Raw genomic sequence first — 19,063 nt, forward strand, 5'->3', positions numbered from 1 at the left:
CCATGCAATGTGTATCTACAGCTTACCTTCTTTTGTTTGGGTCCAAGGCTTTATTACAGTTTTCTAGACCTAGAGGCATTTATACTGTAGCTGAAAGGAAGTACATGCATTAGAGTAGATTTTGTGTGGATTAATGTGGATTGGAGAGGTTTAAACTTGGCCTCTTGCATGATGTGTTTGTGTGCTTCTATTTTGTAGTGCTGGGAGAAATAAGACACATCTTGACTGAGCAAGTTTTACTTAGAATGCTTCAAGGTTTATCAAACAACAAAAGATGTATGCCAAAGAGCTAAGTGGTCATCCTGTTGTGTGTGAGATACCCATTAGAAACTCCAGTTTAGCTTGTAATAAAGCTGTTCAAATTAATAGTCTTCTCATCCATGTGGTACTCCCAGTGACCATTGCTCTGAGAACAGAAGCTTACTATTCCCTCTAATTCTCCTGCGTCTTCCTTGGGGATGAAGAAAAACTGCTGGTGACTATGAAAGAGCAGCCAATACTTCAGTCAGTACTTCAGTCAGTACTTTGGAGAAGTTTTCTCCCTTTCTTTTTCTCATCATCTCAAGGATCACATGAAAAAAAAACCATCTTCAACATTTTGTGCCCTTGGCCTTTCATCTTCCCCTTCTGTTCAGAGAAAGCAAGCAGAGGACAGAGGTGTATGGATCTATTTCTTTTCCCTCAGATGTAGCACCAGCAGCATTGGTGGTATTCTCTGGCATGATATGGTTCAGTCTTGCAGGACTATGGTAGACATTCTTCGTGATGAAGAATTTCTGTAAAGCTTTTATGAGTCAATGCCTTCGCTGTCTCTTTTTCTCTTCCTTCAAATCGGTAGAAAATGAGATGCAGTGATGAGCAAAACTATTTTTTAATTCAGATTTACAATTCAGTAGTCTGTATGAAAAAAAGAGGATTTTATTCCTAAATCTACACTAAAATCCATACAGAATGTTTTCACCATCTGTAGCCTGACTGCATATTAGGGCATATTTCCTTCTTTATTGAAAGTTATAACTGAAAAAAGTAGATGGACTATATGTTCTGTGATTATTGTGTGCATTCAGTATAGGAGAGGATGAAACCAGGGGTTTACTAGGAGCTTTTTCAGTCTTTCCTACAGCATTTCTTCTTGTGCATGGGTTTTTACTTAGTATTCCTGTTAACATCTCCAGTGGAACTCAACTCAAATAAACAGTAAATTTCCTATACTTCTCCATTTCTCTTTTCCAGTTTTGTTTATCTGTTTCCTGACTGTCATTTGTTTTTCCTCAGTAATAAAAAAGTTCCTTTTTTTCTTTTCTATACCTAAACATCTTTTGATTAACTTTGTCACTGGTCTGCCTTGTTCAGCCAGCAGTTCCTGTGCATGGAAAGATAAGAGTTCTTACAGATTCAGACTTTTTAAAGTCATTTTTTAAAAGCTAATGGCTAATATTTTGGGGCAAACGCTTTTTTTCCTGCTACTGACAGGCGCTACAGCAAACTGTGAAACAGATTTGCATTGCAGAATGCAGCACTGAGACAACAATCCCCAGAGTCACCAGAATGCTTAATGCGGTAGCTCAATTTTTAATTAGAAAGAAAGAACCAATGTAGGCAACATTGTTTAATGCCTGAGAAGTCACCCAACCTCCTCAGCTGATGCCAGATCTTTGTGTTTTATTTGATATGAGGTGAGGCATGTGGCGGAGGCTCCATGCTCTGCAGAAACCTATTTTTAGTTCTCCGGCAATAATGAAGAATCATCTGGCCACAGGAGGATGTTGAAAGCAATTTGGCAGGAACTGCTTAGTGCCTGATACTTCTCTCAGTGTTATTAATGAATTGCCAAATGAGAAGATAGTACCCCTAATGAAATGGTTTTACTTTTCTTTTGTGAAGTCTACTCCCAGATCAGCATGCTTAAATGCATAATAGGAGCAGCTCTCGAGCCCTGATTGTGGCCTGTTCTTTCTCACCAGGGTTATCCCAATCATCAAAAGTTTTCCAGTACTTCCCAGTCTCAGTCAAAATTGGTGATTAGATACACACACCCAGCACGGTGTTGCAACAGTGAGCAAACTTCTGTGTTTCACTCCAGTGAAGTCACTGAGACTTTGTTCAGTGGTCATTGAAGCAGATTCAAAGTCAGAATAGAAAAGAACTTGAAAACTACTTAGCATTAGTGCAGCAACTGTTATATCTCGGCAAGAAGAGAGGCCCGGGATAATAAATAATATTAGTAATGATGAACAAGATGAGAAATGTGACTTTTTTTCCTTTAAAACTGTTAGGCTAAGTGTTAGGTAGACATCCATTTTCCTCTTTATGCATATTCTTGACAGCAAGTACAGTGTGAGTAATTGAACACTGATAAAAACAGTCTACAAATAAAAAGTGCTGAAATTAAATGTTTGAGACCAGAATATTCACTGCACTTATCTATCACATTGGAGGGGTTTTACTGATAAAAATAAGTGTGTAAGGTTGAATTATACTTCAGAATTTTGAATCATGCCTGTGTGGTGCTCTCTGGGAAGATAGCGGTGCAGTCGTACATAAAAAGAGGTTAAAGCTTGTTTCTTCATCATTTTCTTCATCTAACTGGATAGTCCTGATGACCATCCTGAAACTGCAGCCACTGGATGTTTTAAGTGTATCTGAGTGTCTTATGACCTACTGTTTAAGAAAGGAGAAGATCCTGTCTGGCTTCAAAAACCTCCTAAAACATGAAGTCTTTGATTAAAGTATTCTTCCATGTGCATCCACCAGCATTCACTGCCAAAAACAGGTTACAGGACCAGACAGACTTTCCGTTTGATTCTCTGTGGCTGATCTTACATACATTAGTGTGTCCCAGCAGGCTGGCTTGCTTCCTTCATGATGTGTGGAATTGTTGGTTTCTACTTTGCCCAGGATTTTCCTCTTCAAGATGCAAAAATGAATTATTGCTTTATCCACAACAATCCAGTGATCAGTGACGCACCACTCACTGTTAGCAGGGGAGTCCTGTAGCCTGAGGATAAAAACAAGTAGGCAAGCGAAGCCCAGCATTTCATACCAAACGGGGCTGGAAGTTCATTCAGTGTCTATGTATTTACTGCTTATAATCCAAAGTGGAACGCGTTGTTACTATATATCCTCAAATACTGTCTGGATTTGGGGCAGTTATTCAAAGTATGCATCCGTGGCACCTAATCGGAGGGTTTGAAGTAGGTGAAGAATTCCAGATGAACTGTGGAGGAAAAGGAAGTGCTATGTGAAAATGGTGAGCATGATCTCTGGGACATGATTTTGTAATCCCAGGCTCCTGGTTGTGGATGACTGCAGGATTGAGAAAGCGGGATAGTAAAGTTGCAAGAGCAGTGATTCTGAAGAGAAGTAAAAGAAAAAGGAGAACAAAGGAAGCAGTGCCTACAATATTTTTTCAAAACAGCAATTTGATGTAAATTTTTATTCCTTTTTAGATATGCCTACTTGAAGTTATATTTCAACTTGTGAGTACCTAAGGCAAAGCTTTTATATATATATATATATATATATAGTATGGTAATTTGTAAGCTTTGCTTATGCCTCCAGCATTCCAGATTCCCAAGCGATATCCTGTCCAGTACCGATCAGGCCTTATCTTAATAAGATTTGATGTGTTCACCTGGCATATCTTTAGGCCAGCTTTACTTGTTATGGTTATTTGAAAATAAAATAAAATAAAATAAAATAAAATAAAATAAAATAAAATAAAATGCCTCAAAAATTACCTTTTTCAAATTACAATGAAATAAATATAATTTAATTTTTTTACAGAAAAATCTGACCTAGAAATATAATTACATGATACATAGAATTGTGTAAAGCAGTCGTTGAAGTAAATACGAATTTCATGCCTAATAAAAAATAAGGATTTAATATTGTGATAATATTTAGAATGGGTAAAATACAGTATTTTCTTTTTTATCTTTTTCAGAAATTACTTTTTCCACACTATTTAAATTTCAAGTAAATGCTTTTTACTTAATTACATTTACTTAAGACTTGGGTTGCTGCTGGAGAAAGAATGATTTTCTTTAATGAGATTGGCTTCTTCAAAGTTCAACAAAAGTTGCATTGAAAAGGCAGGAAAATTAACTGTCATTGATAAGAAAACTAATTGAAGTGTAGAAAACTTGAAAAACAATTTTAGGTTGTCAAAGGTGATAAGCAGGTAGAGATGCAAAATTATGTTAACCTCCTATTCAGTAATGCAAATTGTTATTGTTATTGATTCTTTTCTGAAAATAAGCCGAAGCATTCACCTGTATTTTCATTTTTAAAAGTTTTACCTTTTAAAATTTTACAGCACTTCCAGATAATACTTTTTGTATTTCTCTAGATATTATCTAGACTGATGTTTCTAACACATTTACCAGACTCTTGGATCACAAAAATAATTTTTACATGCTGTCTTTGTACATTTTAACTGAGTTCATTTTTGTTCAAATGCAGCTTGACAAAAATACTAAGTAAAAATGCACCAAGTAAATAAATAAAATTTGAAGAACTTGGACACCTTAAGTCAAACCATAATTTGGCAGGTCATCAGCTTTTAAATGTACCTCTTGCATCTTCGATTCAATTCATCTTTTGACAAAAGTTTTAAGATACTACCAGTGAAAGATATATCAACTTACAAGTATATGTTCTTTGGAAATGTGCTTTTGTTTCATGGAGATTGTCACCTAATTTTTTGAATTTGTGTTTGGAAAGATGAAGTTCATTGGATTGAAGTAGACACTATCATTAAAACTTCCTACGAGCTCTAGCTATTAGATAAATGTTTTAGGCACTCCCATAGACAATAAAGGTTGATGTAACCCTATTGCAAACACAGTCATACTTTATAGGCTGGAGTCTTAACCCTACTTTTGTAAGTTTAAACATCTCTACAACTTACTGAGGAGGGGAAGTGGAAAGGGAGGTGGTGATCTCTTTTCCCTGGTATCCAGTGATGGAACACGTGGGAATGGTTCAAAACTGCGCTAGGGAATGTTTACAGTAGGAAGCATTTCTTTATGAAGAGAGTAGTCAGACACTAGAACAGGCTTCCTGGAGAGGTGGTTGATGCCCCAAGCCTGTCAGTGGTTTTAGAGGCCTTTGGACAATGCCGTAAACCAACATGCTTTTAACTTTTGGTCAGCCATGAAGTTGTCAAGCAGTTGGACTAGATGATCGTAGAATCATAGAATCATAGAATAGTTAGGGTTGGAAGGGACCTTCAAAATCATCAGGTTCCAAGGCCCCTGCCATGGGCAGGGACATCCCACTGGCTCAGGCTGCCCAAGGCCCCATCCAACCTGGCCTTGAACACCTCCAGGGATGGGGCAGCCACAACCTCCCTGGGCAACCTGTGCCAGTGCCTCACCGCGCTCATAGTGAAGAAATTTTTCCTAATGTCCAGTCTAAATCTGCCCCTCTCCACTTTATACCTGTTTGCCCTTGCCCTATCCCCACAAGCCTTTATGAACAGCCCCTCTCCTGCCTTCCTGTAACCCCTTTCAGGTACTGGAAGGTTACTATAAGATCTCCTCGGAGCCTTCTCTTCTCCAGGCTGAACAACCTCAACTCTTTCAGCCAGTTCTCATAGGGAAGGTGTTCCAGCCCTCCGATCATCTTTGTAGCCCTCCTCTGGACCCGTTCCAACAGCATCATATCCTTCTTACGTTGAGGATTCCGGAACTGGACACGGTATTCCAGATGAGGTCTCTCAGGAGAGGAGTAGAGGGGCAGAATCCCCTCCCTCCCTGCTGGCCACATTTCTTTGGATGCAGCCCAGGACACGGTTGGCCTTCTGGGCTGTGAGTGCACATTGCCGGCTCATGTCGAGCTTCTCATCGACCAGCACCCCCAAGTCCTTCTCTGCAGGGCAGATCTCAGTCATGTCATCCCCCATCGTGTACTGAAAATGGGGATTGCCCCAACCCAGGTGCAGGATCCCTTCCCTTCCCTTCCCTTCCCTTCCCTTCCCTTCCCTTCCCTTCCCTTCCCTTCCCTTCCCTTCCCTTCCCTTCCCTTCCCTTCCCTTCCCTTCCCTTCCCTTCCCTTCCCTTCCCTTCCCTTCCCTTCCCTTCCCTTCCCTTCCCTTCCCTTCCCTTCCCTTCCCTTCCCTTCCCTTCCCTTCCCTTCCCTTCCCTTCCCTTCCCTTCCCTTCCCTTCCCTTCCCTTCCCTTCCCTTCCCTTCCCTTCCCTTCCCTTCCCTTCCCTTCCCTTCCCTTCCCTTCCCTGCCTTTACAGACCACATCTGCTGTGATTTTCATCCCATCCTTGTGCAGTCCCATGAAGCAAACATTCCTCTGTAGCCACAAGTCTCATATTCCACTACTTTCATATGTAGGGTCTATGTATTAATCATATAGATTCTGTTTGCCTACTGACAATGCTAAACTGTGGATTTCTCTCGAACAGGAATACTTGTAAATGAGCACAAGTTACTGTTGCTGAAACAAATATTGCAAGGCTAGAAACTACAGTAAATATTGTGATCATTCATGGCTGTATTCCAAGATATTTTTATGTCTTATGAAGCATTTTGTATCTCACAGCCACACGAGGTAGATGCTGTAGGCTGTTTTGCATTGAATATGATTTTTTTTTTCTGTAAAGGCCTTTATGATAAATGCTTTTTTATTTTTTTCCTATGTCCATGTAAGAACTTCTCAAATATTATTATTAGCACAGTCCAGAGGGTATTATAACTCTTCTTTTGAATTATTTTATCTCTAGGAGCTTAGTAAAACAAATGACAGAATAGAGAGAGACAGAAAAGAGGCACTGACTCAGATGAATCGATTTTATCCTCAGTCTGGGAGAAAAACTGACCACACATTTGAGATCCATCATGGAAAATTTCCACAGTGCAATGTACTGATTTTGCATGAGAAAAATAGAAAGCTTCTTAATAGAATTCAGATTTCACCACTGCAGAGTTTGTGCTACTTGTGCATGTTGTGATAGCATCTCTGAATTTAGAAATGTGATTGATCCCATGATACAAAGTTGAGAAGTCTTACTGGGGGTAGAACTGCAACGGTTCTTGCACCTGGAGTTCTCACTTGATCACCTCAGAGTGGCATATCTGTGAGTGTAGGTATAGCAGCTTTGTTCAATTAAAAGAAAAGTGATCCTGGCTCTAGAAATGTTGTTTCTGATTACCTGAGATGCTTAGAGATTTTCTAATTATGGAACATCAGGTGATGAAAGGATTAATTTTTTTTCTTATCTTTTTTTTTTTTTTTTCCCTTGTTGAAGACTTCTTGTGCCAGAACCTCATTTCTGGACGTGGTGGCTATGAAAAATCAGAATTTCACTTTCTGTCGCCTAGGGAATCTCATCAGTCTCAAAGAAAAAGCAATAATTTGCCATTTTGTGTTCCTAGGGGACAAGTTTGATCAGTGTTTATGACCCTGCAGAGTTCGTATGCAATAGTGTAACTCTTCTCCTACTGTACCTCTGACTTTTAAATCCCTAGAGCCTAAACATCAACTATAGTATACCGATTCAAGTATTGCAATTGTCTTTTTCAGAACATGAGAGTGCGGACTGTAAAAGGACAAGATTACTATTCTAAAACAGGAGCAAAATTCCATGGAAAAATGGAACAAAAATTTCTTCTTGTTGACTGTAAGAAAGTCTTATATGGTTCTTACAGGTAAGATCAGTCCCTGAAGAGTCTGTTGAAAACCTGTCTGACTATATGTCCTTTTGCAATTTTTTTTTCTGCTTCTGAAAATTCTTCCAGGAATTCCATGGCCAAATTTGATTGTCTTCTCTGTAACTTAACAAATTGTCATAGATACTTAATGGTAGCTAGCCTAATAGAGACCAGAATTTTAAGGTCCTCTGTTAGTTTTTCAGAAATAAGAAATAAAGGATATCGCCTTTGCTACAGCTGAAGATTTGATAAAAAGGGACCCAAAAAATCCAGATTTGCCTTATATTGTCTGAATTATTATTATTTAACATTCACTCCACAAAAAGTTGCCAAAAATATTTCATAAGGTCTCTTGCATAGTACCACCTTATAATGATCTTCTAAAACTAACATTATAGACCTATTCTGTGGCACTCTGTAGTATATCACAGTCAAATTTAGTATTGCCTGAGTTCAGGCAATTTAGTATTGCCTGTTCAGTTGACATAGTGTCTCTTCATATTTGGTTAACTTCTTTATTCTACTTTCCATTTTATTTCTAGTATAGTTGTGCAAAGCATAGGCTGAAAAAACTTACAGCTTTGCAGAGTTGGAAAAAAATTAAGTGAAAGCAGGGACAGTTTTATTTCACACATTATTAAATATTTTCCTTCTTTTCATACTACATTTCTCTCCTTTGACCTATTGAATTAATTTCTGCCAGCATTTTGCCTGGGTGCCAGATACACAGCCACTGACTTTCATAGATTTCCACCACTATAAGCTTTTAAATATTTGGCTTTTTATTCCCTCTGAGACTTGGCCAGCCCCAAATTCAGACTGATGTGTAGTAGGTAGTGAGGTAAGTGACAAATTCATAAATGAATCGGTATAAGAGAGTCTGCCTGCTTTGAGATCCACGTGTACTGTTAGAGTCCTTGAGAATGTGATAGGTTTTTTTCCCATTTGGTTTTGAAAACTAACAATACCTAAAGACCTAGCACTGCAGAGGCCAGAATCATCAGCATCTGCAGAAATTAATCTTGCTTTGTAAAAGAATCTAGTGATTTCTGATAGGAAAGATTACTCTGAATTCTTACCTCTTGATGTTGGAAGTTCTTGATCTGTTTAAAGATAAGCTGTGGGTGGTTGTTGGTTTTTTTTTTTCAAATATTACAAAATAGACTTCATTTGGAACATGAATAGCAAAAAACTTATGCATCATGATTTGATTTAATCTCAGCAGACTATTATTTCTGGAAAAATACAAAGCTAACAAAACAAAATGGAATAAGCAAGACATTTAGATGAATACAACAATTTTTTTTAATACTCAGAAGACAAGTGCAAGTAAAATAAGCTCATCGATTTCAATTTTTTCACTTATTTTGGTTGTAATCTACAAATTGCAAGCCTTCAACGCTGTGATATTAGGCTTTTTGAAACATCCTTAACATACATGTTAATGTATTTTATATCATTTTGTAGCTATAAGTTAGCTGTAGCTATTCAGCTTTGTGCGTGTATTCACCCTCTCGATGTACAGTAGAAAAGAGGAAAACTTCCTTCGTAAGAGTACTGTATATGACATTTAAAATAAATGTTCATATCTCATCTGATGTGCACTGTAGAAAATGTAAACTTTGTAAAAATTCTGTATCTTTTTGAGACTGTGTTTAGAGTGAAATACATTCAGAACGGTGGAAACAGTTCTGCATATTGTTTGAAATGTATTTTTTTCAGAACATAACCACACATTAGCATTGTTTGACTCAGAGAATACAGTGGAGGTAGTCAGTCCTGGCTTAGTCTTTCTAGAGGTAATTTTTCAGCTTTAGGTATTTCTACTTCAGTGTTCTACATTTCTGAATACTTTTTTTTTTTTTTTTGATATCCAATTAAGTAGTTATAGCCTTACTCTTGCTCCCATTGAAAGCAGTGAGAAGTCTCCAGCTGAGTTCACCTGATATTAGATCAGGCCTTCCAAATCCAAATTCTGTGACTCATACCCACAATTTATTTATTTATTTATAAAGTATTAAGACAAAACCCAACTTTGTATGAAATCCTTCTTACCAAGATGGACCAGTGTAATACATTGTTTCAGAAGAATTGTTTCTAATGGTCTTTTGCTCTTCTTTCAGCTTTATGTGGTCATTCGAAAAAACAAACCTCAGTATGGTTCAAGTTATCACAGGACAGCTGGTTGAGTCCTTTGATGAAGAGTTCAGGACACTCTATGCCCGTTCTTCTGTTCCTACTTCATTCGCCCCAGAATTAGTGCGGGTAAACAGTCGTAGGACACTCTGGGAAAATGATACATACCAACACTCGGTGTCTTCCTTGGCTTCAGTTTCTAGCCAAAGAAACCTTTTTGGTAGGCAAGAAAATGTTCACAAGATAGATCCTGTTTGCTGGAAGACTCGTGGAAGGTACGCAGTAAATGAAATAGATAAATATGGGTTGAGAAATCAAGTCTATAATAAGCAACCATTTCATCCAAGTTTTCATATACAGAATCCAGTCCAGCAGTATCAACCTAGTGAAAAAAATGAGCACTGGAAGAGACATAGTTATGCTGGGGAGAAGCCAGAAAGGACGCCTTATCTACTGCTCAACAGAGCTATTAATAGAGCCAACAATCTGTCAAATGCTTGGAAAATGTCATCTGATAGCCTTAGTATTGTTTCTTCTTTACGAGGAGGATATGGAAATAACTACAATACACCCCAGCAAAGTTTTGCTGATCAGTTTTCACGACCAAAGGTAAACCTTGCAGAAAGAAATTCAATTGTACGGAGGTCTTTTAATGGGACAGATAATCATATCCGCCATCTGCAGCAAAGGATGCCGACCCTCGAACACACAACAAAATCGTTCCTTCGTAACTGGCGAATTAAGTCGTATTTGAATGATCAATCAGATTATCCAGTAGAATCTAATGGGTCAGCCATGGGTGACAGGTATGATAGCTATGACACAGCTGAAAATATTAAAGCTCATGCGCTATATTCTCATTCTCGCTTGCGATCGTCGTTGGTGTTTCAGCCAACTTTACCTGAACAGCAGGAAGTAAGCAGCTGTGCAAGTTCTTCAAATTCAACTATAATTGGGTCAGAGGGAAGTGCAACACCTAAAGGGACATCTAATCATGCTCCAAGTGTGGAAAATGGAACAGATAATATTTTAGATGATGTTAGCACAAATGTTGCACTTAAATCGGACGCACCAAAAAACCACAGAATTCATATTGCAGAAAACACGAAATCTACTGTAAATTCAAATGCAGCTGGTGAGTCATCTCCCTACTTGTACACAACACTGTGTGCAGACAAACATGTAGAAAACTTGAAGAATCTTCAAAATGAAAATATGTTAAAAAGGAGAAGTTTTCCAATGTTTAATTCAAAGTCCATATTAGATCCTGGTGCCAACAAACATGCTTCCAGTTACGTTTACAGCACATTGACTAGGCATAAACTTAAGGAGCCAGTTAGTTCAAAAATTCCAGAAGACACGCTGAAAAGCTGTAAAAGTTTGCACAGTGTGACCAACCACCTGACAGAGGAGGAAAAGAACCTCAAAGGAGAGCTAAAGAGCCCAACTGCTAGCAAGGCAATCTCTATGGCTGCTCTCATGGAAGCTAGCAAAGAGGAGTCTTGTAAGGATTGCACGTCAAAGAAAGAAAGTAAGAGTTCCCCAAGTTTTCTGAAGAAAGGATCCCAGAAATTGCGATCACTTCTTAATCTCACACCAGACAAGAAGGAAAACTTGTCAAAAAACAAAGGTCCTGCCTTTTACAGAATGTGTAGTAGTTCTGACACATTGGTTTCTGAAGAAGAGATTCAAAAACCAAAGATTTCTGAGAATAAAACAGATTCTTCCCCGAGGAGAAAGAGAAATACATCATCAAATTCTCAAGGTAGCCTGAACAAAAGTAAAGAAGATGTCACTGGGAGCCCATCAAAGTCTCCAAAGTCTCCGAAGTCACCAAAACCTCAAAAACCTCCATCTGATGAAGGCAATAAAAAGTGTCCTCTCTTGTGCTCCCTTGAAAGTAAGTTCATAGAAACTGCAGGAGATGCCTCTACCCCAAGATTTAATACTGAACAGATTCAATATCAAGATGTAAAGGAAACCACCACAAATGTGACTCCTGAAAGTCCTCCTGTTTCTGCTCTTCAAAGAGCAAGTTCAATGACACCACAACTGGCAACCTCAAAACGCCAAGAGGAGCTAAGACCTCGTATGAGTGAAAGGCGTGTTTATAGTCGCTTTGAGCCATTCTGCAAGATAGAAAATGCAAGCCAACCTGCAGGAAATGCACCCAACAGCAGTTCACATCTTTCAGATATCAAATGCAAGACCTTAGGGAATAATTATGGCAGGAGTAATCACCTGGTCAGCTACAACTCAACTGCTTATCATCCATTGCAGCCTAATGAAAACAAGCTGAGAGGATTTATGCAAAAGTTTGGAAACTTCCTACACAAAAGCAAGTAAAACTTTTGTTGATTATGTTGAAATACAGCAAGAGTAGCAAAGCTGGGCGTAATCTTAACTGGACAAGACTGACAGGCAACTTTTGTAGAACTTACTTGGGTTTCTTCTTGGGTCTAGAACATTGGTATGAATGTACATATTTTTACATAATTATCCTGGAATGGTTACACTTAAGTCTTTGCAGAAATCCTGTGTCCAGAAGATGTCTCAAGGGTTGTTTATAATGTTTATATTGTAAGATTAATTTTATATGTTTTCGTTGTGAAGAAAGTGCGAACAAGCATATTGTAAGATTAAGTGTGTGGGGGAAAAAAGATGGAGGATATTTTTAAACGTCAAATAATACTGTTTCCAAAGATTTGCCCTTTAAAAATAGAATAGCACTAGGAATAGTGGCTTACATTTTTTTCAACATTTATGTACACTTTCAAATGTTAAACAAAATGTTAATGCATTGCATATCAGTTATTGTTAAACTAATTTTTGAAAACCTCTTTTAGACTTCATCTTGTTAATAATATACCCCATAGCATCTATTGAACTGTTTTGGCAGCAGATGGATCTATCTTACTTTATTGAATTTTCCATGTAATATGATATTTTTCCTGAAGTGTTTGGCACGTGATGTTAAAGTGACCTTAATCACAGCTTTCACAGACTTGTTTACATGGTTAAACTAGTGTGAACGTAGGATGAGGCTTAAAAAATAATTTATAAAATAAGGTGCCTTGAAAATAACTTAAACATTTGTATAACATGCCAGTATTTTGTAATGTATTCTAAAAATGGCTTTTTGTTGCATTTTTCTATTTGGTGTTTCAAAAAAACTATTGTCTGCGGACTTCAATTTCTCAGGTAAGTTTTTGAGTTTCACATGCGGCAGTGTGTTATAAATGTTGCCAGATAAATTTACAACTCTAGCTTTAATAACCTATTTTATTTTTTAAATAAGGTTGCAAGAGCTTAGACTAGGCATATGAGGGAGATTGCACACTGAACCCTGTAATGCTGCCTTATGTCAGGACGAATATTGCAAGGTCAGGAGCAATTAGGCATCTGAAAATGAGATTCATAAAGGTTACCACATACAAAAGTAGAGCACCTTTCCTAAGCCAAAGAAAATATCAGTGAAGGGTATAGTAGTAAGTGTTTAACTTTAAGAATGTATTTAGGCACCTAATTGCAGTCTAAGAGACACATTTTTGTTCATCCGACTCTCTTGGTCTTAAAAAATTGTCTGATATTAAGTGCCTTTGCCAGGTTAACCCCCACAAAAAAACATAGACAGGGTGTTTTGGCAGTAGCGCGGCATCCACTCCTCATCTGCAATGTGAAGCCAGAACATCCAGCTGGCTCATGCCTTCTTGGATGTGGAGTTTGTCTTTTAGGAGAATGCCATAACCATTTAGCTACAAAGTGCTCTGCAACATTTTTTTCCAAATTCAGAACTATTAATTGCTGAAAGCTTATAATCCTTTTATACGGTCTTCATGTTTTAGGAGCGTGTTTTTGGAGACCACTTTTAGTTCTGAAAGGTCCTACAGCATTTTGTTGAGGGGTACCACTAGGAAGGTCTGGGCTTTATTCTTTGGGAAGAAACACCAAAATGGCATTTCATGTTCATTTGTCTCTTCTGCCTGTGGTCCTGGGAATACATTTTATATGGAAATCTACTTCTCACTGAGAATCTGCTCTAGGTCCTCTGAACTCACCGTAGTTTTTGTCAGTGATTTCAGTGAAGCAGTGACAGCTTTTTGTTCAAACAGTTTCTTGGGCACCCTTATTAGGTCAATGCATCATAGCAATAGCTGTTTCACTGTGGGGATGGTATTTATGAGTGATAAAATATTGCATCTCAATCCTCTGCTTAAAGTTTAGGTCTCCCCTTTACCTGTGACTATGGAAGACACTTACAAATTTCTTGATGAACACTGGCCACTTTGTTCAATCCTTGCTGAAATGCTACGGTTGATATTTTTCCCAAATCATGTAATCATAGACTCATAGAATCATTTAGGTTGGAAAAGACCTTTAAGATCATGAAGGCCATCTATAAAACCAACACTGCCACGTTATACCACTAAACCATGTCCTAGAGCACCTCATCTACATGTCTTTTAAATAGTTCCAGAGACGGTGACTCTACCACTTCCCTGGGCAGCCTGCTTCAATTCTTGACATCCCTTTCAGTAAAGAAATTGTTCCTAATATGTAGTCTAAACCTCCCCTGATGCACCTTAAGGACATTTCCTCCTGTTCTATCACTTGTTACTTGGGAGAAGAGACCAACACCCACCTCACTACGTCCTTCTTTCAGGTAGTTGTAGACAGTGATAAGGTCTCCTCTCAGCCTTCTTTTCTCAAGACTAAACAACCCCAGTTCCCTCAACTGCTCCCCGTAAGACTTGTTCTCCAGACCTTTCACCAGCTTCCTTGCACGTTTTTTTCACAGCAACTTAATGGCCTTCTTGTAGTGAGGGGCACTAAACACAGTATTCCAGGTACAGCCTCACCAGCACAGAGTACAGGGACAGTCACTTCGCTGCTCCTGCTGGCCACACTGTTTCCGATGCTGTTGGCATTGGTTGCTATTGCCGAAGCCAGGATGCTGTTGGCCTTCTTGGCCAGCTGGGCACACTGCTGGCTCATATTCAGCTGGCTATCGACCAGCACCTCCAGGGCAACTTTACAGCTACTATCAGACAATGACAGAATGGTTTGTCTTGGATAGGACCTTAAGATGGCCTACTTCCATCCCCCTGCCATGGGCAGGGGCACCTTCTAGTAGATCAGATTGCTCAAAGCTTCATCTCGCCTTGCTTTGAACACCTCCAGGGATGGAGCTTCCACGACTTCTCTGGACGACCTGTTCCATTGCCTCACCACCCTCACAGTAAAAAAATACATCTGAATATCTAATCTAAATCTCCTGTCTTTCAGCCTAAAACCATTACGCCTCATCTGATTGCTATACTCATTTATAAAGAGTTCCTCTCCATCTTTCTTGTAGGCCCCGTTCAAGTAACATCCATCCCCCAGACTGTAACATTGCACAGGTTTGTTGTGACCCAAGTGCAGGACCCAGCACTTGGCCTTGTTGAACCCATAGAGTTGGCCTCAGCCCATTGATCCAGTCTGTTCAGATCCCTCTGCTGAACCTTCCTACCCTCAGGCTAATCAACACTCCTGCCCAAATTGGTGTTGTCTGCAAACTCGCTGAAAGTGCATTTGTTCCCCTTGTCCAGATCATTGATAGACAGAACTGGCCCCAACACTGAGTCATGGGCAACACCACTCATGACCAGCCACCAAAGGGATTTAGCGGCATCTACCACAACTCTTTGGGCCCAGCCAGTTTTTTTATCTAGCAAAAAGTACACCTGTCCAAACCATGAGGAGTTTCTCCAGGAGAATGTTGTGGGAAGCAGTGTCAAAGGATTTACTGAAGTATAGGCAGGCAACATCCCCAGCTTTCCCTCGTCTACTAAGGAGGTCATTTTGTCATAGGAGGAGATCAGGTTAGTCAAGCGGGACCTGCCTTTCCTAAACCCATGCTGACTGGGCCTGATTACCTGGTTATCCTGTACGTGCTGTGTGATGGTGTTCAATCTGCTCCATAACATTCCTCAGCACCGAGGTGAGACTGAACATTTATACTGAAATATTCTGCCCTGACAGAGGTAGCAGTTTCAGACCCAAGGCAAGGATTGTCTCCTTAGTGTTCCAGGTGTATTTTCTATATGAGCGCAATATAATTCCACAGCTAAGCACCCAGCAGCAATGCAATACTATACTTTTTATAAATATTTTTAGGAGGGCAGGCAGTTATTCAGGATGATACTCGAATTAGCAGTGCAGCAAAGGGACTTAAGATGCAGGTGGTTCTTAAAACAGCATGGGTAGTTTTTAGGAGTTTTCCTTAGTTTTCCCTTGTACTCTTGGGACCTCTGATTTACACTTAGAGGCAACGCTGGTTTGGGGAAGGAAATGAGAGAGGGAGAGTAGGGGTCTTGGGGCAAGTTTTGAAGTGACAGCACTTTCCGTTTTGTAGTAAACTTTGGGAACTTATTTTGATACAGTTTAGAAAGACTTCATTTTTCAAAGTAGATTGTTAATTAGAGAGTCCTGAGAAGGCAGATATTTTAATATACTAAGTCATATTTGTCTGTAGGTATAGAGTGCTATTTTGTACTTACACAGAAGATTAAGAGCCTTCAGTGAAGCACCTGCTCATAGACTTAATAATGCAAAAAATTAATCACAATAGAACTAGATTTTTTTTTTCATTTTCAGATCTCTCCTCAGAGACCCTGCATAGGAATGTTGCTACATTAAGGCCTGATCCAAGGTTTATTGAAATGAATGTAAAACACCACCATGGACCTCGGTGGAAATAGGATTAGACACTTACTGTACCAACAGCACTATTTTAGAAATATTACAAAACCAAATGTTTTTTGGGGAGCACAGGGCTTTGGCACCACAGGAAGAGTATCCTAGTGCCCTGCCTGCAGCTTTAGAGGTGGTGGAGCACACTGGGAATCTTCACAGGTGGTGCAAGGGCCAAATCATAGAATCACCAGGTTGGAAAGGACCCACCGGGTCATCGAGTCTAACCATAATGTTGTTCTTCCCTTCAGAATTGTGTGTTAAAAGTGGGAAAACAATGCTTATCCAGTTCTGTCTGATTTGCCTCGGATGTCTGTGGGAACCTAGCTGTTCCATAAAAGAAAAAAATATGGAAAAAAAATACCTACACTTTGCATCAGCAGAGGAAAGGAATATGCAGATTTTTATGTTTTTGAACTTCCTTTTCCCAAAGCTTGCCTTGATGTTTCTGCTTTTCCAAGAAGATGCGTTTCATTCAATGTGTCCTAAATGCCATCTGCACATTGCAAGTTTGTTACACCCCGCACACACCCCGTGCACTCCCAGTTTTGTAAGGCTGTGAAGTAATAGCAGTTGCTGTGCTTGATGGTCATTTGGCCAAATGGCTTGGCAGTTGTGAAACTCATAAAAAGTGACGTGTCATTTCCACATGAAATAAAACTCCATTAGCACCGTAATAGATCTAGGAGGGCGGCTGGCCAAAAGCTGATCAGAGATTTACAATGCTGAGCATGGTCTTTGGGAGCAGTGTCAGCAGCGGAGGGCAGTGCAGCCAGGAGGTACAGGCTCCTCATGTGGTACCCATTCAATTCATGTTGCAAATAAACCACCCCTACATACCTGGTGAGTAAATTGCTTCATTTCTTCAGCCTTGTCATAAACAATTTTTACTGCCTCTCAGATTGCAAAGTGTTGGTTGCTGTCTTGTTAATGAGCTCACACTGCACTCTTCATTCATGCTAACGAACATTTCCAGCTGTCTAATACATGAGGGTGGTAGTAGTTGTTACAAACATTGAGTGAAACAAAAAGCTCATCATGCGATAGATGTTCATGCAGTGATAGGTAAAAGAAAATATTCAAAGAAAAAACTGATCATGTATTAGGAAATGCTGTGGCTTATAAAAGAAGTCGCAAGAAAGATGTTACCCAAATCTGTTGCAGGACAATGTAAGAATATGATTTAGAATTACTCCACTAAGCTTCATGATAAATATATGGGGGGTTTTTATTTGTAGAATTATGTGGGATAAGCTGTACAAACAACACGTAGCTTTGCAGTTAATGCAGAGAGAACAGTAAGGTTACTGTGGTACTTAAGCATAATTTATTCCACATTTCAATATTGTACTGCACAGTACAGTATTTGAGGGGTTTTTTTGACTTGTTTTCATTTAAGTCAGAGGAGTTAGAGCAACATAAAGCTGCAGTAGTTCACAGGTAACAGACGTTACTTCGATTTTGTCTCTGCTTGCATGAGTACAGAATTTGTGAGCACCCCAGGGATGAGAGGAGACTGCAATGCTCGAAAGGCCATCTTGCCATTTCATTCTTTTATTACATAAATGTGCTTACAGATGTCTTGGTACCTTTCTGTAGGGTCTGAAATTGTTCATCATTTTCAACTCAAAACTAAGAGTTACAGTTAGATCTCCATTTTTCACATTTTGATGTGATGCCAAAGACGTTGGCTGTTCTGAGAACTCTTCTGTATTGATAAACAGTATGGAAGACAATATTTGCTCTTGGGCAGCTCTGAACAGAGCTGCTTTGCTCTTAAGGAAAGCTAGTAGTGGGGATTTCTACTTTAGTGACGTTGGCTAGTTAAGTTTTAATCCCCTTAACTTCCCTCTTAGAATGGTCCTCCCCAGATCAGTATTTAAAAGCAATTTTCATATATGTAACACTTTGAAAAGTGGTCAAGTCCTATTTCTGAAAAGCCAGGAGGATATAGGGGGCTAGATCCCCGAATCAATTATTTTTGTATCTTGAAAATAACTTTGTGTATTTCTGGAAGAGAATCGGTTACTAAAAATGACTGAACATCCCTTCAGAAGAAGCTGCTATCCATCTTCCTCCCACCATGTGCGTTACACTAACTGAAAATTCAACAGATAAGAGCAAAAAGATAGTTGGAGGGGAAAATAATTCCTGATAAAAGGCCCATGATACGTGTTTATTTTGATAGTGTTGCTTCCATGTGTAAATACAGCTGGAAAAAAAAAATTGCTTCTCCAAAACACAAAATTTATGACAGTAGAAGTATTTTGAACGCTAAGCACCAATGCCACTATTTTATTGTGTTTGAGAAATGAATGTGATTCATTTATTGGCATTCAGACATGGGGCTGTTACATGTCTGTTATACATTGTCTGTTCTTGCCTCATTTAGCAATCAACATGCTCAAAATTCTGACTGCAGCTTCCCAAGGCCTTGAATAATAATCCGAAAAACTGATCCAATGAGGCATTAAAACACATGCTTTGATTTTTAAATTTGGGTAAAGCGTAACACCAGGCATATGT

General features: G+C 39.0%; 1 protein-coding gene across 1 annotated transcript in view; it reads left to right on the forward strand.

Annotated features, from left to right (window-relative positions):
- FAM83B (family with sequence similarity 83 member B) overlaps positions 1–17,376 on the forward strand; it is a 54,158-nt gene extending 36,782 nt beyond the window's left edge. The window contains exons 4-5 of the mRNA XM_054063727.1: positions 7,539–7,663; positions 9,790–17,376. Coding sequence (XP_053919702.1) covers positions 7,539–7,663; positions 9,790–12,148 — 2,484 coding nt within the window. The 3' untranslated portion in view covers positions 12,149–17,376. The remainder of the gene's footprint in view (positions 1–7,538; positions 7,664–9,789) is intronic.
- The last annotated feature ends 1,687 nt before the right edge of the window (positions 17,377–19,063 follow it).

This window comes from Cuculus canorus, chromosome 3 (assembly GCF_017976375.1).
Source record: "Cuculus canorus isolate bCucCan1 chromosome 3, bCucCan1.pri, whole genome shotgun sequence".
Taxonomy (NCBI): domain Eukaryota; kingdom Metazoa; phylum Chordata; class Aves; order Cuculiformes; family Cuculidae; genus Cuculus; species Cuculus canorus.